The following is a 24254-nucleotide window of genomic DNA, read 5'->3' on the forward strand; positions in this document are numbered from 1 at the left end:
TTCTTAGGGGCTGGCTTTCCTTTTTTTTTTCCCCGTTTTGGGGGTGGGGGGGGGGCAGGATTTATTCTGTATGAAGGGACGGACTGGTCTGTTATCTGCCTACTGTATGTGTATTTGGGATGGGGGCGTCGGACTTGTGTTTTTCTCTGCCGACGTTGTTAGGTTTTGGTGGGTGGGTTTGTTGTGTTTATCTTTTACTTCTGGATGGGGATGCATACATACATGTATGGCCCCTTTTTTTTCGGATGTGTACAATGGGTACTTTTGTAGTACACGATGCATCCCGTCTTTCCCTCCATATGCAGATGAACAAAATGCATACAATCCATCGGGCTACGCCATCAGGTCTGGGCCATTCGTAAGTTTGGAATTTCGGATTTCTTTGATACCACTGCTGCTAGACTTTAGATCTAAACTCGAGCTCAGGCGGACAATCAACGCCATGCGTGGCACGAAAGGAGTAAAACCAAGACAAAGATTCGCGGTAGTAGTCCAGGCCTTGGGAGGGGGAAATAATTTCACTGATGTAGGGGGACGACGTCTGTAACAGGGAAAGGTATTCTTTGGGTAGTTGAGGCAATAGGCAGAAAAAAAAAGATTTAAAAAGGGAAATAAGATGAAAATCAAACGAGAAACGAAAAGTTGAACCACAGATGGAAAACCGGTGCACGGGCACAGCCAAACCACGTACGAAAGTGTAACTGCGTTAGAAAAAGTCCGGAGGACCCAAAGAGCATTCAAACCCCCCAAAATCTCCATCCGTGGGCGTGGCGCCAAAAAAGACAGCCTCCACCTTGCCCGAGAATGTACGATACGTAAACGTCAAATGCACCTCGTTTCCTTTCGTTCCTTCTCAGCACTCTAGCTCTTCTGCACAGATCAGCAGGCCCGTCGTCCGGTTACTTCATCCGTGATCGGACGCGAGTCCTTCATCTCTTCTTTACTCGGCGGCGGGCTTCTCGCCCTCAGCAGCGGGGGCCTCTTCCTTCTTCTCGGCAGCGTTCTCAGTAGCCGGCTCGGCCTCAGACGAGGTCCAGAGTGTCTATATTGCGTTAGTCCAGGCCTCGGAAATCGTCGCATCCAGGCATGTCGTCTTACCAGGTTGTCTCTAAGAAGCTGCATGATCAGGGTGGAGTCCTTGTAGCTCTCCTCGCTCAGGGTGTCGAGCTCTGCGGCCGGCGTTAGTGGAATGTTCGCTTTGATATTCGATTAGGGGAGTCAACAGGGAGTTGAAACATACCAGCGATGGCATCATCGAAAGCAAGCTTGGCCAGATGGCAGGCCTGGTCGGGGGAGTTCAAAATCTCGTAGTAGAAGACGGAGAAGTTCAGGGCCAGACCCAGACGGATGGGGTGGGTAGGAGCAAGGTCGGTCTGGGCGACTTCAGTAGCGGCCTTGTAGGCCTCGAGAGAGGCGTCGGCAGCGCCCTTGCGGCGGTCACCGATGGCGAACTCGGCAAGGTAACGGTGGTAGTCACCCTTCCTGTTGTGGAAACGAACGCGATTAGAATCTTACCGATCGCATCAGCGTGAGATTACAGTAACATACATCTTGTGGTAGAAGACCTTAGACTCGCCGCTCTGGGCAGAGGGGATCAGGTGCTTGTCGAGAACGTCGAGGATATCATCGCAGATCTTGGCGAGCTCAGACTCGATCTTCTGACGATACTCTTTGATGAGGGTAACCTGGGACTCGTTGCCCTTGGACTCTTCTTTTTGCTCAATGGAAGTGACGATTCTCCAGGACGCACGGCGGGCACCGATGACGTTCTTGTAGGCGACGGATAGGAGATTGCGCTCCTCAACGGTGAGCTCTACATCGGCGGAGGCGACAACCTTCATGTTCTCGACCATCTCTGGGTATTCTGTCAATACAGAGCGAATGGTATCGTGAAACGGAAGATAAACCGACCTTCGTAGCGCTCAGCCTGCTCGGCGAGCTTGGCCAGATAAACAGCATCTTCGTGACCCATTGTGATTGATTTCTGATTAATCGTTAGTCTAGTCGTCATAAGAATTTAAGTGATGCGATAATATAGAAGACACAGAGTGTCGCTGGGAAGGGGGAGGAAAAGCAAGCCTCCATGGAAATGAAGGCCAAAAACATGAATAGTATGAAGGGCACAAAGGGTAGTCACAGGGTAATAGTGAGGCTGTGGTAGTCAAGTGGTCCAAGGAACACGAAATTCCAGAGCCCTCCGTCGTCATTGTTCTTCCCTCGCAAAGCCTCCAGGGGGGAACAAAAAAAAATCAAGATTTAGAGGCCTCGAGGAGAGAAAAACAATTTCATGCGTTTTCCACATTCGAAGGAGATATCCTTCGACTCCCATACGATAAACAGATCTGGGGTGACGGTCGGGAATTGTTGAGTTGGGCATCGCACCGCTGGTCCTCACACTCGGCTAGCCGTGGACCTGCGTCGCGGATGGGCGATTCCAGAGCGGTAGGCTAGACGGAGATCATGGCAGCAAGAGCGACGACCAGCAACAATTCACCCCGTGAATACTACCGCACACCCGTATCTCATGGCCCACCCCCGACGTATGATTCCCAGACGGTATGCGATGATGATGACGACGAACGGTGGATGATGGTTGAATTGGAAAGGTCAGGGAAAAAGGAGAGGGGTTGAAACGGTGGAAGATGACAGAAAGGGAATGTTCTCACCTGACGAAATGGAGATTTATTTAGGGGTATGGAAAAGTAGAGGGGGATAGAAAAGTTGGAAGGTTGAGAAAATGGAGGAAGATTTTTATAACGGGGTTAAGCGTTAGTTGCAGGAGGTAAAAAAGTCAAGACCAAGTCGGAGAGGGAGAAAGAGGAAAAAGAGACCAAGAGGGGGGAAGGGAGTGGGAGGGGAAAGTAAACGGAAGGGGGGGGAAAGAGTTGGGTTGGCGGCGGAGAGAGAGTCGACAGCGTCTGGTTCAACGATTAACGGGGTTCTTGACGCCTGAGGAATCCACGGTCACGGAAAACTGGAGTGAGGCCGAATCGTCCAGAAGACTTGTGTTTTTATAGTCTTACGTTTTCCAATTCAATTCAATCCCCAATTGACCTTGCATTGCGGTGGACTCCTTTTTGGATTGTCTGATTCTATTCCGGTAGATTATAATATTATGCAGAGGTTTTTATTCTTGTTTTCTTTCTCTCTTTCCTTTTTATTGGATTTTGCTTTTTTCTTTTCTTTCTGTTTTTTTCAAATTTGGTTTTCTGAGAGAGAACGGAAGATTAGCCGCGGGCTCTCACCCTTTTTCTTCGCTCTGACACTCAACACACTCACCCTCTCTCTCTCTCTCTCTCTCCTGACGCCCATTATGCGTCGTCCAGACTGACCGTTGTTTGTGTGGCTCGGTGGGCCACTCAGCGTCATCCCTATTTCGCTCTCCGCCAATCGTCCCGCCCGCACCAGAGATCCTAGGATGGGTCGTTTCTTCCTTGTATCCTAGTCATTAGCCATTATTGAATGAGCCTCGCAGCTAGTGGTCCTAAGTATTCCAATGGTTACCCTACTGGACTCCATGGCTCCATATCCGCTCTTAGTCCCCTTGAAAGAAATGAAAAGGAGATATTAACCACCTATAACTATAATTATCGTCTTCAAAGGAGAGAACAAGGCCAAATGCGCAAATGCAATTCCACGGCTTTGGTTCGGGTTCTCGGAAATAACTTCAATGTATAGGAATTGTTTGCTTTCAAGTACCGAGAGGAGAAATCATCTTTACCTTCTTTCTCCTCTCCGGTAACCCCAACGTCTAGAATGAATCTATTTATCTTTCCCTGTTTCTGATATCTTGGACAAGGAGAAAAAGAGAAAAAAGAGAAAAGAATGTGATGTTAATTAATCAACAAATATTGAGGTATTAATAGTAACATTCAAATAGTAATTTTAAATTTCCCCTTATGAGCGAGAACGATCAAAACCACAACCAAGTTGTTCACCTGACCCGCTGACTCATCTGCAAACCGAGGGCATCACATGATCCCGTGTCGTCATTAAGTCTCGATCTTCGAGAGGAACGTTAAGGCGGCAAGAAGGTACTTGTACCGTTGCAACCAATCAACCACCACACCACACCATAGGTACTTTAGAAGCTTTTGTTCCTTCTCCCCTCATTCCTTCTCCTCATTCTTTCACTTCCACACACACATACTCTCTCTCCCCCCTGAACATCATCTTCAACAAATTGCCTCGCATCCCATCCTCCACACAATCAATCACCATGCTCCGTCAATCCATCAGACCTCTCACCACCGCTAACCGCGCCCTCATCTCCCGTTCATTCTCAGCTCTTGCCCCCAAGATGGCCGAAGGTGATACTGGTGCTCCCCGGCCAGGCGGCTCTGCGCAAGCGTACGTCGATCTTGTTCTCCTTCTCTCTCGTTTCAAGCCCGTAGAAGAGGCCCATGTCCGACTGCTAAACGATGACATCATCGTTAATGGACTGGCGGAACAACTCACTAACGTACTCGCCAGCGACCAATTCACCAAGCGTGAAGCAGCCCAGGAGAACTTCTACATTCACGAGAAGGAGCGTGAGAAGTACGTATTCAATTTCTCTCTTCTTCCCTCTCTCTTTTGAGGAATATGTTTTGCTGGAATTTTTTTTTTTCTTTTTTGCCTCCCAGCCCCATTTTTGTCGCGGATCGGAATCTTCCGGTTACAATTGAAGCTAACAAGTTTCCACTAGGCTTCTGGCCCTCCGCAGAAAGGTCCAAGAACAGCGCAAGCACCTTGATGAGCTCGACCAGCATATGTACGTCTTCCCCCCCCACACACAAATAGTGACTTGAGTGTCATGGTTATGAATTATAGCTAACTTTTTTCTTTCCTTTTTTCTTTTTGCGATTGTAGCGAGGAAATGACCAAGAACCAGGGCGGCGAGCAGAACTAATCGGTTATGGCCTTATCGTCAGATGTCGGACTTCATGATCGTTTATAACGGATGACGCAGTTTTATTAGCTCTCACGTTTCGATCACGGTAGCATTTCATGCATGGTTTTAGGATTTTAAATGTAATCTACGCTCTTCGATTTATTTGGCTATGAATGTTAGACGTACGGTAGTTGGCATCGTGGACGCGCATATTTATCATTAGCCCATTGTTAAATCACCCAACGATAGCCTGGGAAAGGATGGCAAAAAAAAAAAATTAAACAGACGCAGCTCCGTCCCAGCGCAAGTACATTATATTTCTCCGGTCAAGGGTGACAGTATTTCCTCATATAACTAAACCCATGATTTAAAAGTCTTCATCCACTACCGTCGTCCCATGTAAGAGCGGTAGAAGTCATCGGCCGCGTTCGAATTGCCCATCCCGGAATTGCTGAAGCTATAGCCGAACCGGGAAGACAGCGACTGTCCGGCCTTCTGAGCTGCATTCACTTTACTTTGAAGCTCGGACGTGCCTTGATCGATAACCTGCAGTTGTGACAGGTGGGAGTTGAGAATACGCACGATTTGAGAAATCTAAAGAAATATTATTAGTGCTGTTTTCCCGCAGTTGATATCTAGCGAAGGGATATGCTAACCGGTTCATCTGCCTTGTTTGTCTTGCTGAGTGTCGCAGAGGCACCGTTGACCTCTTCGATCATGCTGGTCAGATCCTTGCCCATCTCGTCCAAGCGTTCCGACAGCTTCTCGGCCAGCTTGTAACTGTTGATATGTCAGTATTTGTCATCTCGACAAAGAATAGTATGTGAAAGGTGGACGAATACGTACGTTCTCTCACGCTCCTGATCAGGTCCCTGCAGGGCTTCACCAGGTCCTACTTGCTTCGACATCATTTCGTCAATTTCGCGTTCGTACCGGTCTAGCCACGAACCTAACTCCTCCTGCTGTCCCTCCACCGAAGCAAGCTGACGCTCGACCTCTTGTGTAGCACGCTCCGCATCAACCGTGCTACCGTACAGCTTCTGCACCTTAGTGCCATTCTCCACAAGCATCCGGTCCCATTCCGCAACCTTCTCGGCATGCTCCCGGAAGTCCTTCTGGTACTTAGTCAGGTCAGTGGCCCACCGGGTGATGATCTCGTCCATCGTCTTGTTCTTCAGGCGGGATTGAGCCGGTGGAGTCGGGCCGGCAGTCGATGCGCCAAGCGCGGCACCCCCGGTTGCTGCGGTACTTGATGCAGCGGGCACAGCAGTCGCCGGCGTAGAGGTTGTAGTGAGCGATGGTTTAGAGACGTCTGTGGTTGCAGCGGGGGTTGTGGAGGTGAGTGAAGGTTGTGTAGATGCGGCAGTCCCAGCAGGCTTATTTCCGAACAATCCACCTGTGGGTGCTGCGGGCTGAGCGGAGGGAGCTGTGGTAGCAGTACTGTTCGGTGCAGTCGTGCCTGCGGGCTTGGGGGCGCCAGGAGCAGGGAACAAGCCACCAGTAGGAGCAGCTGCAGGAGTTGTCGACGGGGTTGCCGATGAAGTTGTGCCGCCAAGGGCCGGGAATATGGACTTTTGTGGAGTAGCAGATGATGTGGCGGGGGTCGTAGAGGGCTGGGCATTAGTGGGTGTGGTACCCAGAGAGAATGCAGGTTTGGGCGCTGAGTCCGTGCCGGCCGCTGGCTTCTGGAAGAGAGAAGGTGCCTGAGCGCCCGATGTACCTCCGGCGGAAGAAGTTGGGGCCGCGTTACCAAAGAGAGATTTTGGAGCAGTATCAGCATTGGCGGCCGGAGTCGTCGATTCCGCGGGTTTGTTAGTATTGCCGAATAGTCCACCCCCTGAAGATGCCGTTGGAGTCGAGCCAAACATGGGCTTCTGCTGTGTGTTTTGTGTGTTTGATCCGAAAAGACCGCCGGCGGATGGCTGGGTCTGCGTCTGCGTCTGTGCAGCTCCTCCGAACAATGGAGTGGTGGAGGGTGCTGTCGTAGCAGTAGACGGTGTGGTAGATGAGGCGCTAGTTGTGTTTATGTTTCCAAAAAGCCCTCCTGGCTTCTGTGCCGTTTGTCCAAACAGCGACTGGCCCTGGCCAGTAGCACCTCCCTGCGGTGGAGGACCAGCAGGAGTGGTAGACGCGTTGTTGCCGAACAGCGAGCCCCCTGACTGACCTGGTGTGGCAGTCGCGTTGCCGAATAGGCCACCTGCGGGCTTTGTACCATTTCCAAAGAGACCACTAGTAGGTGTCTGTCCAGAGCTGGGAGCTTCGCTCGACTTGGGAGTTTGCGATCCACTGCCAAACAGTGACGGTGCCTGGGCAGTGCCCGCAGGCTTATTCTGAGTACCGAAACTGAACGCAGGAGTACCACTGTTGGTCGAAGCAGCACTACCACCGGCACCACCGAACATCGTAGAGCCTTGTCCACCCGTCGCAGCACCTGCGCCAAACAATGAAGGAGAAGAGCTGCCGCTTGTTGATGATCCTACATTTCCAAAGAGACCGCCTGGAGTAGATCCAGTATTTGAATTACCAGCAGTTCCGAAGAGGGGTTTTGCAGCGCCACCACTGGAGGCTGGAGCGCCAAAAGAAAAGAGATTTGAGGACATGGCGTTAGTATTGTGAACGAAAGGTATCAACAGGGCTACCCTGAAGTGGGTTAAAAAAAGGTACAAGAAGTCAGTGAGTCAATTCCAGAGAGGTGGAAAAGTCTAAGAGAACAAATAATAGAAGACAACTCACTGCACCCAGGAACAATGAGCCTTAGAGGATGAATCCGCGAGTGAATGGCTCTTGTATGGAGATTGGCGCAGTCCAACTGCCTAAACAATTAATTATTTCATCCAAAGCTGAGTTTCTCTGGAGCAACCGCGCTTGGCGCGGCTGGGCGTCTAACTCGACACCTCAGGCACTATCCGCTCCGTCCCGTCTAACTGCCTCAGGCATACGTTCGAGACTCGCATGGAACCGGTTATTCTGATCATACGGAGCAACAACATCACCACACCTGTTCATTGCAATCTTAATTATCCTTGATACTGCTCCAGTTCTTCCGTCCCAGAAATTATTGTCACTTCTCTACATGAGTTTCTTTTGGAAAACAGACCTACTCTAATGTCGGAACGGCTATCCCGCCCGTCCAGTTCGCACTTGGAGCCCCCCAGGAAGAGCGTGGAGTTGGAGGACTCCGGGGCACGAGACTCCGGTATGGTACATAATGAAACTCTTGGGTCCTTAAGGCATGTTTTTCGCTAATCACTTGCACTTTAACAGTTACAAACAGTGACGATGATCATTTCTCAGACGCCAGCGAAGGCCATGAGCGTGCCCCCTCGCGCTCAGCATCCGGTCGCACATCTCCTGTCCCGCTGACTCGCGTGGAGAAGGTTGATGATAATCCTTCGCACGGTGACGTCCCTGGAACCCGTGCATACGAGCTAAGGGGACATGATGCGGTCCCCGATGAGATTGAGGTTATACCCGATGGATCACGCAGCAGAAGTTCCTCGATTGCGGGGCGACAGGATCGCCCTTTGACTCCGGAGGGTTCGCCAATTCCCCGGACAATCGTTGAAAAAGTCGATGTGGACCAACCAAGCCATGGAGATGTTCCTGGTACAGAAGCATATGACAAGCGCAAGGCTGATGCCGTTCCCGATATTGTGACGACAGCCTGGGACTCGGGTGCAAAGCCACCGTCACACAGCCCGGAATCAAATGAGCGGGGCTCGAGCGAGGAAATTACTCCGGATATTGATGTCCCCGAAACGGTGCTCCAGAGAGTCGATACGTTGCCGAATGACGCAGCAGATATAGGTCCACGAGCACATCAGAGACGGCCGAGCGATGCATTGCCTGACGCGACGGACACCGTTCCAGATGCCCCAGGTAAAATCCCCTGCTCCCCATGATAGCGTGGGTTCTAAATGGACGATTGACAAATACAGATGCACTGCCGCCGTCGCAAGATAGTCCCCTGCATCAAAGTCATGTCGAGCGGGAATTACCAGTAACCGGTGACGACGACGAAAACCAGGAGGCTGCGGATGACTTCGATGATTTTGCGGAAGAACAAGACATGGGTGAGGATGACTTCGGTGATTTCGATGATTTCGACGATGGTTTTAAAGAGCCCAGTACAGAGGTTGCTGAGGATCGACCTGTGAACGAGACACCTCAGCCTCTCACACCACCCACAGTTGTGAGTAACCCGGGCATCTGTTATACTTCCCATACTTCTCGACAACGCTGTTGTCTCATTACCGCTGGATGGAAGTTATACTGACAATGTAAATTGGGATATGCAGCCACCTCTTATAGATTTCTATTCTTGCCAATCCGTCGACGACCTATTCGCTTCCCTAGACGAACCTCTTGACCGTCTCTTTCCCACTTCTAAAGAGGTCTCGTCACTCCCTCCAATAGAACCACTTGAAAACAATTCAGCCATTTTCAATACCGAACGCTCTTTGTCGTTGTGGTCTCAGCTCGTTGCGCCACCACCGCTACAGCCCCAAAATTGGGTGAAATCTCGGATCCGTCGTCTCTTCCTGGTCTCACTCGGAGTTCCTGTTGATCTTGATGAGATCTTACCAGCCTCGAAACAGAAGAAGCTTATTCTTCCATCAATTAATCTCGGTGGCCCTGACATTACATCAGGGACCCATTCCCGCTCGGGAAGCCAGATCAGAAAAGACGACGTTCAGAGTGACGCCAACAGTCCATCGACATCCGGCCCACCGCGGAACAGAGCTTCGTGGCGGCGTGAGCCATCTCCTCCACCTGAACTAGACCTCTCATCCGTCCGACGCCTGTGCACCACAACAGATGCAGCTCTCGACGGACTAACAGATGGCGAATTACAAGGCCACGTCAAGGAGCTGGAAAATGTAACCCTCCGCGCTAGCTCTGTCCTCGAATACTGGCTAAAACGACGAGACGGTCTCGTAAGCGAGAAAGAGGCGTTCGAGGGCGTGATTGAAAATCTCGTCAATCACGCCCGACGTGTAAGAAAATAATGTATAGCGTAATGAACCTGCTTTCCCCGTTTTCTCCTCTACCTATCTTCTTTTGTCACTCCCCCCGGCTATCTCCACTTGGGCTGTGTGGTTTTGGATCTGAGATCCCCCTTCTCTTCATTACTTTATTAATACTTATTGCATGGGTGGAGTCTGGACCTTGCAATCCGTTCTTTTCCTCTAGATATGATCCGTGTTAGAATGAGATTATAATCTCTGTTAGATAGAATAGGTTAGCTAGGATAGCCAGCCTGCGATTTATAATATACAATCCCGGTCTACCTATGTATTTATACAAATATCACGAGTTATTTCTCTAATCTTGACAGTATAATCCTGCCAACATAACCAATATAACATACAATCCTCTCAGTGTGTTAGATATACAATATCTGTTGAATATGTTGAGTTCAGATTTACTCTATATATTATAATGCAGGACCAAACCAATTGGCAGTTGATCTAGTCCTACGAAATGTTGGTGCATATTCTATGACAAGGCTACATCAGTGTTCCAGGGTAATATAATTCATTTATATTCATGAAAAATAAATATTCTCGCCCCGGGAGTCCGTGCTAATACATACCCGTATTATCTACTATCGCTTCTGTTAAGGCACGAGGAAGATTCAAGGTCGTTTGAATTACTCCTTTGCCTTTTTCTTTTCTGCTGTCTTGACAAATGTAACATGATACCAGGTAGAAGTATGTACCGGGTCAAGTAACTACTAATCCCGGTGTAGCCCAGGTAGGTAAAGAAGTAGAACATAGGTATAAAGGGCGTTTCGTCACCCAATCCCAAGCTTTACATGCACAATCAAATCGAGACGTTGAAACAAGAGGGTAAGACAGACCAAAAAAAAGGGAGAGACTATAAAATCAAGAACAATTTATGCGAACTGGGTATCGTACTCAAAACAAAAGCGCCTGTGTGATGGAAGCAAAGGAAATTGCAGAGCTCGGGCAGGTATGCCAAAGAATTGGTAAGGCAGGGAGTAGGGAGGTTAAAAATAAAAGAAAATCAGCGCAAGTCATCAGTCATGCAGGAGTTCTCCCTAATAAGGGGGTTCAATCATCATGTTGACTTTTCTTTCGTTACGTGTTTTTCTTTTCTTAATCCAACGCAATGACTTCAGTCGTTGAGTATGTCTTGTTCACGAACCCATTCACGGAGCTGACCCGTTCAGATTTTGTCTTTTGAGATGGTGAATGGCCACTATTGTCTGTGGCTTTTCTTTTAGATGCAGTTCGCCCCATACTGTTTTCAGCACCGCGTTCACTGGACACTCGTGTGTCTGCTTCCGTTTTTAATTCCCAGGACCCATCTGCTTTGATCAGGATTGCCTTTGCCACCTCGAGTCGATTGGTGCGTGCTAACTCTGAGTGCACTTCTTGAAGGTAACCATCGATGACTAGATGCTGGGGTCGCGCATCTCGGGCACAAATGGGACATTTCCAGTCGTTTTTCAGGCTGCGCTTCCCGGACTTGGAGGCACGCGTTTGTATCCAGGTTAAGTGATCAAAGCAATCTTGATGTTGGCACGAGCGTCCGCGTACAGGGCGATCGAATATGCGTGCGGTGAAAGGATCCACGAGGTTGACACTCAGGTGGTCGCTGACGACACTAATTTCATCATCTTGTAATCTTGAAGAGACACGATTCCGAATCTTCTCCCGGCATTCTGAGGCGGGTAAAAGTTGCGCAAGCGAAAATGCTCGAGCCATATCTGAGACCTCTAGTACTTCAATCCCCATTGCATATAACATATCGTTGGTTTCCACTGGGCTGCGGATAAAATGCAAGGAAACATTGTTCTCCCCTTCTCGAAGATGGTCCGTGATATCCAATGGTAGATCTTTGCCATTGTGTAATCGTCGGCGGACAAAGAGCTCCACCCCATTGACGTGAACATACAGAACGCTGGGCCACACCGACTCGGCAACAGACCACGCCGACTCGGCTACCTCCCCAGTTGCCGGTGGTATTTTGATACACCGCAACCGATATACTCGATTGCCGCTCACATAGATCCGGAGCGAGCGTTGGCCTAGCCCAACCGTCCCAGCTCTAGGAAACTGATCCAGGTCTTCCCTTGACAAAGTAAACTTCCAATGGAAAGCGTGTTGCTGCTTACCGAGTGGCGTCGGCAGCACAGCGAACGAACTGAGATATTGAAATAGCTCCACCTCCTTCTCCCCCGCAGGCCCCCTGGCAAGCAGGGAATTATGAGGATCTCGTAGATGGGCCTGATGAAGAGCGTCACGGTGCGGTTGGGGTGGTGCTGTATTCACTGGAAGGTAGCCTGGAGGGGGAAGAAGAAATGTAGGTGGAGGACGAGGTGGCTGCGAGAATGGAGATTGCGGAGTTTGCACATAGGACCTCAAGTTTACAGGCTGCATGGACGGTCCTACCCCATTGTTTCGCAGTTCGAGCGGAGGTGGCCGTGTCGCTACTTGTCGTTGGACTGGAGTAGCGGCCTGCATTGAAGAAGAGTTCCTGCGTTCCGATGCTGGGGCTGCAATCCGAGACGGATATACCATGGAAGGTGGAGTAGTTCCCTGGGCTGGAGCACCGATCGGCCTCGACATTGGATCGGAGACTGGAATGGGATGAGGATGTTGAGGGGCCGGAGCGCCATTCGCCCAACTTGAGCGCCGGCCGCGGCCCGCAGAAATTGAAATCGGATGAGAAGCTGAAGCGTTGGTTGGAGGACGGGTCATGGAGGGTGCGGGTTGAAATGGCATTTGTGAGGGCATGGTAGCACCGATAGGCTGAGAAATTGGAGTGCCTGATGGCCTAGGCATTGAATGAGGCGCAGAACCTCTACTGCCTGCCGTCGAACCAGGTAAATGGTGAGAATGGGAAGCATTCGTCGAACCCTGCGACGTCGAAGAGCCTGGTTGAGGCGTAGGAAGGGTCATCCGAGAACTGTGGAGCTGAAGACTCCCTGTACTGGTAGGTCTGGTGACTAGAAGTGTCATTGGACCTCTATCAGGACCGTGGGATAACACCGGTGATTGTGCCGGATGCTGTATGCCAGCTGTTTCGGAAACGGAGCGGTATGCCTGAACGACCTTCTGGGTCTCTTCGTGAATCTGCGCATTAGATACCACACGCGACGATGCGCAGCGTTGCTGGTAATACTGTAGATCTAGCCGCCAGACAGCCTTCAGATGCTCCTCACTCTTGGATCCGGGCAGCGTACGGCACGTGGACAGGAAGATAGTATACGCCAAAGGCCCGGACGTGATCCCAAAGTTTCTCACAAGCTCGTCGACCAGCGGAGGAAACCCCCGGGATCGCACCTGCTGCACATACATGGGCCATCTCTCCGCCAGCAAGCCGAGACATTGCCCGGCCTGCTCCACAGCCTCTCGATACGGAGAACTTTGTATCAAGCCCATTAGTGGGGCCGGAAATTGAGCAGACCATTTCAGGAAACCCCCCGAGACGCGACTGTTTTCCACTAGGAGCCTCCTGATCACATCTAGACCACGTGCCTGAAGCTCGGTATATCCCGGGACATTGAAAAATTCCTGCGGGGTCAGGCTATGCAAACAATACACCTGATGGATGGCGAGAAACAGAGGGTCACGTTCTGCACAGGCTTGAGTCAGAAGTTGTGCCCGGGGCTGTTCAACATTTCCCAGACAATTTCTCTGCCTCAGCTGGTTTTCGAAGACTTGAAGGGCACTCATCGACCTGTCATAGAATGCATCATCTAGGGTGGTATTATGGAAAGGATTCCGTCGGGATGCGACCGGAGATTGCACGACTTGTTTTCCTGGAGATCCAACAGTTGGCGGAAATGCTGGAGATAGTGCCGGGGAGTGTGAATGAGACACGTGTGAGCCTTGCCTCTGCAATTGCTGCGGAGCGCCGCTCCTTTCCCGCTGATGTCCGGCCCTGAACGAATTCCCTGATCCTATATTCACGGCTCCAACACCGACTGGTGAAGATACGGATACCGTTATCCCAACCGGAGACTGATGGGAGCGTGGGGTTGGCCGAGGGGATGGGAATGCTGCCACCGAAGGACTTGCGCCATTGCGGTTGACGTTGCCGGAGCTGTCATAAGCTTGAGAAGGGACTACGACCGGGCATGGGGTAGGATAGGAAGCAGACCGCTGAATCGCCGCTGGGACTGTGGTAGTGGTGGTGGAGAAGGAGGGAGTGGTAGCAGCAGTAGTCGCCGCTGGGGATGTGGAAACAGGATCGGTCCCCGCTCGGTCAGACAACACGACGCGCCATGGTGAAGGCTCGGGAACAGTGGATTGCTGCTGGGGGTGACCGGGAGTCACTGGGGACATTGCATTCTGGAGCTGAGAGGGCGCAGCGGGCGCCGTGGTGAGTGACGCGGCATTATTCTCTTGGCTTTGCAATGGCACGGGAAGCACGCGAAGAGTGGACGACTCTCGCATGCCTTGTTGACGCGTCCAATCAGCAGCATCAGCAGCAACGGTGGTGGTAGTAGTCGTAGCGGTTGCCGAATTATCGGTATACGACGTGCGCGTGGGGACAGAATGAGAGGGAGAGGCGGGATTGTTCGCTGCATTCAGCATCCACGATCTCCGCACGCCGCCGAGAAAAATGCTGGCGGTGGAATTGGACGATTCGACGGAATTGGCATTAGAACAAATATTAGGTAAGTGGGGATGATTGGGACTCATGGTGACCGAGCATCTTTGCTAGAACTTCCTTTTTCTCTTGGACGACATTTGTCTAGGGGAGAAATAATAAATGATAAAATGATAAAAAAAAATCAAGAAAAAGAAAAGAGAAAGAAGAACTTTCCAGTTTGCAAATTAGAAAACGCACGAAAAGAAAGAATCCATGTTCATGTTTAAAAAAGAATGTGTGAAATTTGGTTTATCGGCGCGTAACATACATACAGCGTATCGCCGAGAAAGATCAATCAGATCATATCATTTCCCTTAAAAAGGAGGTAAAGGAAAAAGTAACATGGAGATGAAAAAAGGAAACGAGAACGAGGTGAGAGATAGATGGGAGATATAACCCGGAGTGGTGAAAGGGAAATTGTACGCAATCCATCACTGATTTCTCCCCCCAAAGTATATAAATAAGGATATATATCTTTTCAGTGCCTTTCCTTCTATTTCTCTATATAGAGAAAAGAAAAAAAATAACTAGTTCCAGCGCTAGCGGAGGAGAGTAGCGTTAATCGCTTAAGATCAGTGCAAGCGGTTAAAAGAAAAAGTACGGTGCATGCGGATGGTTTTTCAGAAAATCAATTACCAGAAGAACAGACAGAAAAAAGGAAAGCAAACGGGTTCTTTCTTAGATTCTCTCTCTCTTTCTATCTCTCTATCGTCAAACATTTATTTATGCATGATTATCCTGCTCTTGCCCCATGCATGATCCATAATCCCTAAAAAAAAAGGAAATCTATCTTATTTGATTGGCATAGAATCCACCAAGTCTAATCCTTCTGGACCTGTCAAGTCTCTTGAACGTCCGCATTAGTTGCAAGGAATGCCGATCCCTACCGGACCTTCCGTGATGGAACCAAGGGAGGGAGAAATATCAATAATGTATGTATCCCTTGGACGTGGCTGGAGGGAAATAGAATGACCTGATTGGAGAAAAAAACAATGATTCTATACATATTCCGTTCGGTGGAGAAAAGAACTAAAAGAAGTATATCATCAATTCCTGGATATCCTAGTGGGAAAAAAAAGGTGATCTAATGTGATCCTTGATTGCCGCTTTCGCCAGTCTGATACATACAGATAGAATAGAAGTCGATCGTCATCTTTCTGACTGGTCCTAATTCATTAATTGATTTTGGGAGACATCTCCTCGTGGAGAAATATTAGCCGTTGACCTATAAAGTAATGTAAGGAACCTTTCCTCTCTGGATTGAACAGCTGTTCGATGATGAAGTAGTCGTTGGACTGTTGGCTCCAGTCATCGGTCGATTAGGGCTCAGGTTTTGCCTCACTCAATCCCATTGCATTACTGAATAGCTTTGAATTCTTTGAGTTTAAGTTGGAATTCCAACGCCCAATTTCCCCTTTTCCTGGTGGTTCATGGTTTCCTTTCCTTTTTCCGTTCTTATCTGATCGTCCATCTCCCACTCCGTACTTCCCTTCTACATACTACAAGGACAGGACACTCCGTACATACTTTTTTCTTCATACCTCAGGCCACACACTATTTGAGTAAGTAGTTGGGACAGCGTGACTTCCCGCAGCCTCACTCTTCAAATACTTATACTATCTGTTCCTCTTTATCCATCCCTCCCTTCCCCCCTCTCTCTATACCACACTCCCCTTTCTTGTACGGTTCACCCATCCTTTCCGTTTCGCAGATCATACGCTCTCGGTCGATCGGCGAGTCTCGGACGAACGAAGGCTAATTTCCTTAGGCGGTTCCTTCTTCTGCTTACTTTCTTTTTTTGCCTTTAAATCCTCAAGGGGTAATCTAATTTCCCTCTTTGTGACCCGTGCTGTGTTGCCGCTCAGTTAGCGCCCCTACTGTACGTCTAGTACAGGCAGTGACCCAGACCGACGTTTGAAAGCTCTTCCCAGGCGCCTGAGATCGTCGTTTTACGTGCATCTGTTCCTTTCGGTCGATTCCATCCCGGTCCGCAATTAGAGCTAACCGTTCTTTTTTTATCGTGACTGAACCTCGCGTTCAGAACAACGGTACCGAGGACCAGACCAGCAAATCTATATAATTCTCAGCTTCTGGACCTCCCTTCCCTTTCTTAGCGCCACTGGGAAAACGAACTTCCTTCCAGACCCGCCGCTGTCTGGTCCCCACCATTTCTCACTCCTTCTCGCTCCTCCGCGAGGCAGGCGTGAATTCCTCACCACAACCCACATTCTCTACATTCCATTCACTTCCCCCAGCCTTCCTTGCTGCGACGATCGATATCCCAGCCATTCTCACGCCCTCGTGGTTTTTAACTATTTCCCGCCAGGGTTGCGGCCCCCATGTCCTGCGCAATCCCTCCGTTGCTGACCATTGCGCTCTGTGACGTTTGACCCCACTCTGGCTTTTTTAACTTCATTATCGTCGGGGAAAGACCTCCAATGGCTCTCACAACGCCTCCCCGCAATGTTCATCCCGGAGACTTGCTCCTGGTAGTTCGTGAGTGATCCGACTGCGGTCGCAAACATTCCTTCTTCATTTTCTTTTCTTTTCTTTTCTTTCTTTGCGACACTTAGTGTATTCGACAAAACTGACCGGATTGGCAGATGATTTTGAGGCTCGTGGGCCGGACGAGCTCACCTTGCGCCGCGGGGAGAAAATTGAGCTAGTCGAGTTAGATGATGGTTTTGGTGATGGATGGTATCTCGGAAAGGATTTAAACACGGGGACACAGGGTCTCTTCCCTGGAGGTAGAACTCCACCCATACACACACACACACACAGCCTTCTACCAGAAAGGAAGTGTCGCTAACGGAAGGCCCATTCCACCAGTATATACTACCGTTGCCCCGAGGATTCCCATCCGACCGCAGAAAGATACTCTTGAATCAACTACGTTGAAGACCGACATCCATAATGTGATGGGACAGGATCTAGTGGCTTCACCCATTAGTGGCGAATCTACCCCCCAAGCGTCTCGCCGTGCCAGCACGTCGGATATGAGCGTGCCAGATACAGACAATATCGTAATCGCCCCGACACCCTCCCCAACACAGCAGCAGAGGTCCAGCTCCTCGCCATTACCGACCTCCAAAATGGCTATCGATATCCAGAAGACCATCCGACAATCCATTGATGGTCATTTGAATGGCCAGGACAGCCCGGTGATGAACGAGACTCTGAGTGTCATTGATGAGCATATCACCGACCTCAGCACTCCTCGCCACAGTGTAACCGCCTCTCAAGATTCGAAGACGGTGAACGACTCCGCAAGCGAATACAGCAGCACGTTCGAGCACCGAATGTCTTACATCAACGGGCATGAAACCGATGAAGAGGAAGAAAGACAACCCACGGAAGAAGAAGTCCGCCGATGGAACCATACCGAGACGACGAAACATCTACGCCAACTGGGAATTGAAGCTAAACACTGTGACATTTTTGATGAACAGGAGATCACTGGTGATGTAATTCTGGACATGAACCAGGATTTCCTCTTCATGAAAGAATTCGATTTTGGGGTGATGGGTCGGAGACTGAAGACATGGCACAAAATCAAAGCGTTCCAGGAAGAAGTAAAAGGCATCCAGCAACAGCAGTCGTCCCGCGGCTCATCCTTCGCTACCCCTCAGGATGAACGAGCTCCTAGTCGCGCAGGTCACACTGGCCCTCTCTTTCCCAGGATACCCACTCTGAGAGGATCAACCAGCTCCACCCAACACCCACGGCTCATCAGTAGCACTATGCAGACGAGCACGGGATCCCCCTTGACGCCACAGGCTCCAGGATGGATGGACCACTCGAGGAGACCGTCGGCTGCGTCAGTTCGTGAGATCAATCATTCGCGGCGTCATTCTTCGATCGATGCAACCAATCGGTACTCGGGCGTGGGCGATTCCTCTCCTGCCGGCCATCATAAGAAGGGCTCGTTTGATCGAGGTTGGACCCTACATAGTTCTTCGGGTTCTCAACGACGTCCGGGAACGGCGATCGGAGCACCAAGCGAAACTCCTCCGCTCCATGCTATATTTCATGGGGCGGAGCCAAATGGATCGGACGCGGCTACTGTGGTTAGCGATGATTTAGATCGGGGCTACTTCTCGGGCCCGGAGGGAGATATTCGGAAGAACCGGCGCGTCCTACAGAAGCGAAGCTCTGCCCACGGCAGTATCTCTACGCCCTCTAGCATCCCTGACGAGCAGTTCAAGCTCAAAGTCAGCAAACGCCACTCGCGCATCAATAGTGCTGATTCCATCAGGGATGCAGTCCTAACTACACCTCCTGCAGTGAAGGCTTCCCCACCCAAGGGTCGTTTTAGGAGCTTGAGCACACGGGCCACGGATCGACACTGCCAGCGGTCATCCAACCCGGCATCTGTGGAGGAGAAGTCTACTAGTTCGGGGTTCTTTGCCGCGTTTTCGCTGGGTGGGAAACATGACCAGGAGTCGTCCCACCGCTCGAGCCCTTTGCCGCTTCAGGGCATCAAGAATGCCGGGCCCAAGTTCCGACGGGCTGTCGGTCTCCGTGCCATGTCCGAGGCCGTTAAAGGTATCGATACATCCGTCGCTCCCCCTTCTCCTAGCAAGGAAGCCGAGTCGCCCTCCGCCAGAACCGGGTCGACAACACCCTCGACTACAAAGAGCTCGGAACGACATAGCACGGATGGTTCGGGAAAAGCTGTAGAAAGCGGTGCTCCCTTGCCACGCGCGCGCACCCGTAGGTCCGGGACCAAGTCGAAGAAGGATACAAGCGCTTACACTCGCGGGCTGGAGAAGAAGTCCCCGAAGGAGCAGATGCAAGGCTGCGATTATTCGGGATGGATGAAGAAAAAGTCTTCGAACTTGATGACGACGTGGAAGCCTCGTCTCTTTGTCTTGCGCGGCCGCCGTCTCTCGTATTACTACTCGGAGAATGATACCGAGGAACGTGGTCTAATCGACATTACCGCTCACCGTGTGCTCCGCGCGGACAACGACCCAATCGTCGCCCTGCATGCTACACTCACTGGCTCCACGGCTTCTCCGACTTCTCCGTCTGGATCTAATATCGATGGCCCTTCCTCCGATAAAGCCTCGGGCTCTGAATCTTCTCTCCGCGGTTCTAAGGCTGGGGGAGATGGCCCCTTTTTCTACAAACTCGTACCGCCAAAATCCGGTACTTCTCGCACGGTGCAGTTTACAAAGCCTGCCATCCATTATTTCCAGGTCGATAGTGTGCAGGAAGGTCGCTTGTGGATGGCCGCATTGATGAAGGCTACCATTGAACGGGATATGGAGCTCCCCGTGGAGACTACGAATAAACAGAAGACCATTAGTCTTAAGGAAGCTCGTCTGATGAACCAGCGGCCCCCGGCGCTAATGGCAACTCCTGCCACCCAGGGAACCGAGGTGAAAGACGAACATCCGACAACCACGGCAGAAGAGGGAAGTGGCTTGATGATCCAAGGTCTTGGGAATGACCAAGTGCCAGCCCACCGGCATGACGGCAAGGAGGATCGACCACCGAGCCCTCTCGACGGCCTTGATGTTGGACCGCTCCCTTTGTTTCCTGAATCTGTTGCGAAAATCGATTGATCGGGTTCCACGAAGACAAATCCCACATTGGGAGCTCTGCTTTGCTTTGAATGCTACTGGACTTTTTGGCGTTTTATGTGATATACCCCATTTGGATTATTTCTTTAACTTCAGCTTACATTCTTCCACCTTAATTTTTTTTTGATATATTAATACACTGTCGCCTCTTCCGACATTGACTAGGGGTATTATGTTATATCTATCTTTTCGTAGGCCAGGAGCCGGAGAATAACGGTGCCCAGTATTCCTTTTCGGATTGTGGAGAGTCTGGATCGTTGTCTAAAATTAAGGCAAATTTTATCACCGGCATTTGCGGTCAGAATGGGCTCCATAACATAAACATAAAACGATGATCACCCGCGGGTCAAAAAACCCTCACGACACAAATTGGCACGTCGTTTTAAACTTCACATTTGACTCCTTTACTTTTCTTTTAGCAACAAGATGAAATACGATTCAGTTGACATGACTTTGCTGTGAAATCAGAAGAGACTATGTCCCTCCGCCGGCTCCTTTCCCGCGTGCTCTGCCTTCTCCTTCCGCTGGCCGTAGCAAGCAGTGTGTATCTCTACCTCTACCCGGCCTTCCATGGCTGTGCTTTCCCGCTGCCCAAGGGTGACCGTAGAGGCTTAATCTCGAATTCATTTTTCAATGTACTCCGCCAACACTTCTCACCGCAGTCCGCCGAGGACCCTGCGACCTTCAGACTCCTGGTCCTAGCAGATCCCCAGCTAGAAGGCGACAGCTCCCTCCCAAAACCCGAAGATGAACTTTTGGCCCGGATTCAACATCACTGGGTGACTGTGAAATCATCGGTGAATGAGACGCAGCCTGTTAACCCTCGCCAAATTCTCACCGCCGTCTCAACCGCATTGCGCTTCCTCGTGGATGAGGACATCCCTCGCGCATTACGTGCAGTTCGGAAACGGCTCGATTTATTGGGCAACGACTACTACCTCGCACATATATACCGCACACTGCATTGGTGGAGTCGCCCAACGCACGTCGCGGTCTTGGGTGACCTGATTGGGAGCCAATGGGTGACGGATGAGGAGTTCGAGCGGCGCGGCCGCAGATACTGGGAACGGGTCTTCAAGGGTGGGGAGCGGATCAGTGATGACATTACAGCCACCGGTGCAAGGAACTATAGCGGTAGCGAGGAGACGAGCAGCGGACTGGAGAGACTGAACGCCACGCATTCGACATGGGACCGGAAGATCATCAACATCGTGGGGAACCATGACGTTGGGTATTCCGGGGACTCAAGTGAAGCACGGATTGAGCGGTTCGAGCGCGTGTTCGGCCGTGCGAACTGGGATGTGCGATTCCAGTACCCACTGGACCAAGTTGACATTGATAACTCGACTGTTGCTCCTCCCACTCTGCATCTGATCATTCTGAATACCCTGACCCTCGATTCACCGGCCCTGTCCTCTGACGTTCAGTCGCATAGTTATGTCTACATCAACGATCTCATTTCGCATCGCTCTTACCCTGTGGAAGACCGGACGACGTTTACCCTCCTTCTTACCCATCTCCCTCTACACAAGCAGGAGGGTATATGCACTGACGGACCTTACTTTACATTCCACGAATCAGACGATGAGGACGGCCCCGACGGCGTACCGCGCTTCAAGGCCGGGGGCCTGAAAGAACAGAACCACCTCAGCGACCACCTCAGCACCGGCGGAGTCCTTCAGGGGATCTTCGGCATGACCGGGGACGAAACCGCTCCGGCCGGAGGATGGGGACGGAATGGGCTCATCCTCACAGGCCACGACCACACCGGTTGTGACGTGGTCCACTTTGTGAACCGAACAGTCGACCCAACAACCGACGAGGACTTTAAGTCCCAGTTTTGGAAATGGGATGTAAAACGCTATGCCCCCGGCGCTGTCGATAACTTTACGCCCTCAATTAGAGAAGTCACCCTTCGCTCTATGATGGGCGAATACGGTGGTAACGCTGGTCTGCTTTCTTTGTGGTTCAATACTGCTGTCAACGAATGGCAGTATGAGATCACTATGTGCATGGCTGGCGTGCAGCATATCTGGTGGGCGGTGCATATCGTTGATCTGGTGGCTTGTATTCTTCTTCTGGGCTATATAGCTGCTGGTATCCAGTCGAAGCTGGTGAAGATTACTCGTACAAAGAAGATCCAGGTTGGACAGGAGAAGAAGAGGAATTAGAGGTATCGCAATTGATCATTTGGGGAACAGATAGTCTTTTGGAAAGGCTTAGTGCTGACAACCAAGGTTCTTAAAAGGGGACACCGGTTATATAGACTTCTTGTACTTAATACATTGGGAAATGGGTGATGCACTTATGGGCTTGTATAGTACGACTTCATCCAAAATGATACTCTACCATTGCGTCGAATGATCCACGAGACAAACACATCCAACGTCTCTGCTGGGCTAGACCAACGACTAAATTACCTAGTAGATTGTCCAAACGACAGATGCCAACAACCGTCCCAGCGCCATCATCAATAGGTAACCAGCCGGTTCGAAAAACCATCTACAGCCAATACGACGCAACTACCCTCAAGGGGAAATAGGAGTAAGAAGGAAGCCCCGATTTTCTGAATTTTTATATTCCGAGTCGCCATATAAGAGACAAAAAGAAACACGTCATTGAGGAAATTGAAGTGACGAAACTCGCGGCTTTGAAATTAACATCCGGTCGTTCCTAGTTTTCGTTTCCCGTTCATAGTTGCACCCAAAACGAATTTGATTTGATTCCCCTGCTTGGTATCGAACTATTTCCTTTAATATTTTCCAAGACGGTTCCCTTCGTTTACATGACAACACCGGAGTTGGAAGCAATACGCTATTGAGAATGATAGTTAGTTTCGATCCTTCGAGTAGGAAAGTAGGGTGTGAGGATGGATTTCTTACAGGCCAGAGCTCAGCAGCCTCCTTTCCAACAGGGCCGGTGATAGCGGATCCCTTCATCTCACCCTTGGCGTTGACGATCTGTAGATTCATTTGTTAGTAACGTGACTCCTTTGCGCACCCAGGAATCGTATCTCGTATCCGAATGATCACGAGAGAATAGAAGGAAAAAGGTTAAAAACGTACGACACCAGCATTGTCCTCGAAGTAGAGGAAGATACCGTCGGGGCGTCTCCAGGGCTTGCTCTGACGGACAACAACGGCGGGCATGACCTTCTTCCGGAGCTCGGGCTTTCCCTTCTTGACGGTGGCCATGACCATGTCACCGACACCAGCGGCGGGGAGACGGTTGAGGCGGGCACCGGTACCCTTAACGGAGATGATGTAAAGGTTACGGGCACCGGAGTTGTCGCAGCAGTTCAGAACGGCGCCACTGTAAGCATAAACTAATTAGTTTCTTTCTCCTTCCTTGTGACTGTCGGTTTGGATCATATATGGAGCGGTATGGATGGGGTTTTGATTTCTTTTCCGTCTCGACAGGTATTCGATTGGGATCGAGTTTCGACGTACCAAGGCAGACCGAGCGACATCTTCAGCTTGTTGCCGGAGGAACCACGACTATTAAATAGCGATTCGTTAGCACTATGTCCAAGTGTATAGAAATTTGTGTTCGCTAAAAGAGCCCAAAAAACGTTTGTTGGTTCTTTCACAATCTCCCCGCAGTCTGAGTTATCTCCCTGGTTTGATGCTGATTCTTCTGTCTTTCATTTTTTTTCTCTTGTCACCAGTGCGAGTTCTGTCCTCCGGTCTTGTCCTTCCCTTCCTTCCTTCCTGATCATTGATAGTCCTCCTGTCGTATTTATCTAGCCCACATATCCGGATCGATAACTCAGACCACCATCACACTTCCTTCGCTCGAAGTCGAACCACGCAGAAAAAGGCCAGCAAAACTCACCCTCTTCCAGACATCTTGGCTGTGTATCACGTAAACGGTGTCGGATACTAGAAATTGGCGAAGGGGGCGACGAAGGTCGAGAGGGATCAGGCGACGTGACGAGGGAATACACGGGTTTCCGAATTGCTTTCTCGCTTAGTGTGTCGTGGGTAAAATCTTGGCGTCTCGGTGCTATTGGTCCGTTGGGGCTCCATGGTGAGTTAGGGCTCAGCCGATAGGCTATACCTCTTTTGGGATAGAGTGGATTAGGTAATGATAGGGTCAGGTGCTTCTAGTAATTGTCGTACCTCGATGCTAGGTATGGATAGAATACCTAGATCCATATCTCC

The 24254-nt window shown here is 50.4% G+C and overlaps 7 protein-coding genes across 7 annotated transcripts; 4 read left to right on the plus strand and 3 right to left on the minus strand.

The window, feature by feature from the left end:
- Nucleotides 1–940: 940 nt before the first annotated feature.
- Nucleotides 941–1972, minus strand: artA (14-3-3 adaptor artA; the record flags this gene model as incomplete). Its single annotated transcript, XM_032048023.1, has 5 exons — nucleotides 941–1042; nucleotides 1099–1169; nucleotides 1241–1482; nucleotides 1549–1855; nucleotides 1912–1972. The coding sequence occupies 5 exons, from the start codon at nucleotides 1970–1972 to the stop codon at nucleotides 941–943; spliced, it is 783 nt and encodes a 260-aa protein (XP_031895963.1).
- A 2247-nt stretch (nucleotides 1973–4219) lies between these two features.
- Nucleotides 4220–4891, plus strand: BDW43DRAFT_315298 (uncharacterized protein; the record flags this gene model as incomplete). Its single annotated transcript, XM_032048024.1, has 3 exons — nucleotides 4220–4539; nucleotides 4688–4753; nucleotides 4852–4891. The coding sequence occupies 3 exons, from the start codon at nucleotides 4220–4222 to the stop codon at nucleotides 4889–4891; spliced, it is 426 nt and encodes a 141-aa protein (XP_031895964.1).
- A 366-nt stretch (nucleotides 4892–5257) lies between these two features.
- Nucleotides 5258–7473, minus strand: BDW43DRAFT_303406 (putative nucleoporin Nsp1; the record flags this gene model as incomplete). Its single annotated transcript, XM_032045404.1, has 5 exons — nucleotides 5258–5467; nucleotides 5530–5653; nucleotides 5720–6593; nucleotides 6624–7070; nucleotides 7101–7473. The coding sequence occupies 5 exons, from the start codon at nucleotides 7471–7473 to the stop codon at nucleotides 5258–5260; spliced, it is 2028 nt and encodes a 675-aa protein (XP_031895965.1).
- A 186-nt stretch (nucleotides 7474–7659) lies between these two features.
- BDW43DRAFT_196995 (DUF5102 domain-containing protein) lies at nucleotides 7660–10148 on the plus strand. The gene is made up of 4 exons (XM_032039090.1): nucleotides 7660–8069; nucleotides 8138–8752; nucleotides 8812–9065; nucleotides 9172–10148. The coding sequence occupies exons 1-4, from the start codon at nucleotides 7979–7981 to the stop codon at nucleotides 9880–9882; spliced, it is 1671 nt and encodes a 556-aa protein (XP_031895966.1). The 5' UTR covers nucleotides 7660–7978; the 3' UTR covers nucleotides 9883–10148.
- Nucleotides 10149–10903: 755 nt separating this feature from the next.
- Nucleotides 10904–14553, minus strand: BDW43DRAFT_303408 (MIZ zinc finger domain protein; the record flags this gene model as incomplete). Its single annotated transcript, XM_032045405.1, has 9 exons — nucleotides 10904–10937; nucleotides 11045–11930; nucleotides 12870–12968; nucleotides 12999–13034; nucleotides 13068–13144; nucleotides 13175–13432; nucleotides 13469–13776; nucleotides 13819–14250; nucleotides 14281–14553. 9 exons carry the CDS (start codon nucleotides 14551–14553, stop codon nucleotides 10904–10906), a joined length of 2403 nt encoding a protein of 800 aa, XP_031895967.1.
- Nucleotides 14554–16941: 2388 nt separating this feature from the next.
- BDW43DRAFT_315302 (putative polarized growth protein (Boi2)) lies at nucleotides 16942–20073 on the plus strand (the record flags this gene model as incomplete). Its single annotated transcript, XM_032048025.1, has 3 exons — nucleotides 16942–16999; nucleotides 17107–17250; nucleotides 17333–20073. The coding sequence occupies 3 exons, from the start codon at nucleotides 16942–16944 to the stop codon at nucleotides 20071–20073; spliced, it is 2943 nt and encodes a 980-aa protein (XP_031895968.1).
- Nucleotides 20074–20567: 494 nt separating this feature from the next.
- Nucleotides 20568–23976, plus strand: BDW43DRAFT_303410 (uncharacterized protein; the record flags this gene model as incomplete). The annotated part of the gene is made up of 2 exons (XM_032045406.1): nucleotides 20568–22188; nucleotides 23864–23976. 2 exons carry the CDS (start codon nucleotides 20568–20570, stop codon nucleotides 23974–23976), a joined length of 1734 nt encoding a protein of 577 aa, XP_031895969.1.
- Nucleotides 23977–24254: the final 278 nt, after the last annotated feature.

The sequence above is a fragment of the Aspergillus alliaceus genome (assembly GCF_009176365.1).
Source record: "Aspergillus alliaceus strain CBS 536.65 unplaced genomic scaffold BDW43scaffold_56, whole genome shotgun sequence".
Lineage (NCBI taxonomy): Eukaryota > Fungi > Ascomycota > Eurotiomycetes > Eurotiales > Aspergillaceae > Aspergillus > Aspergillus alliaceus.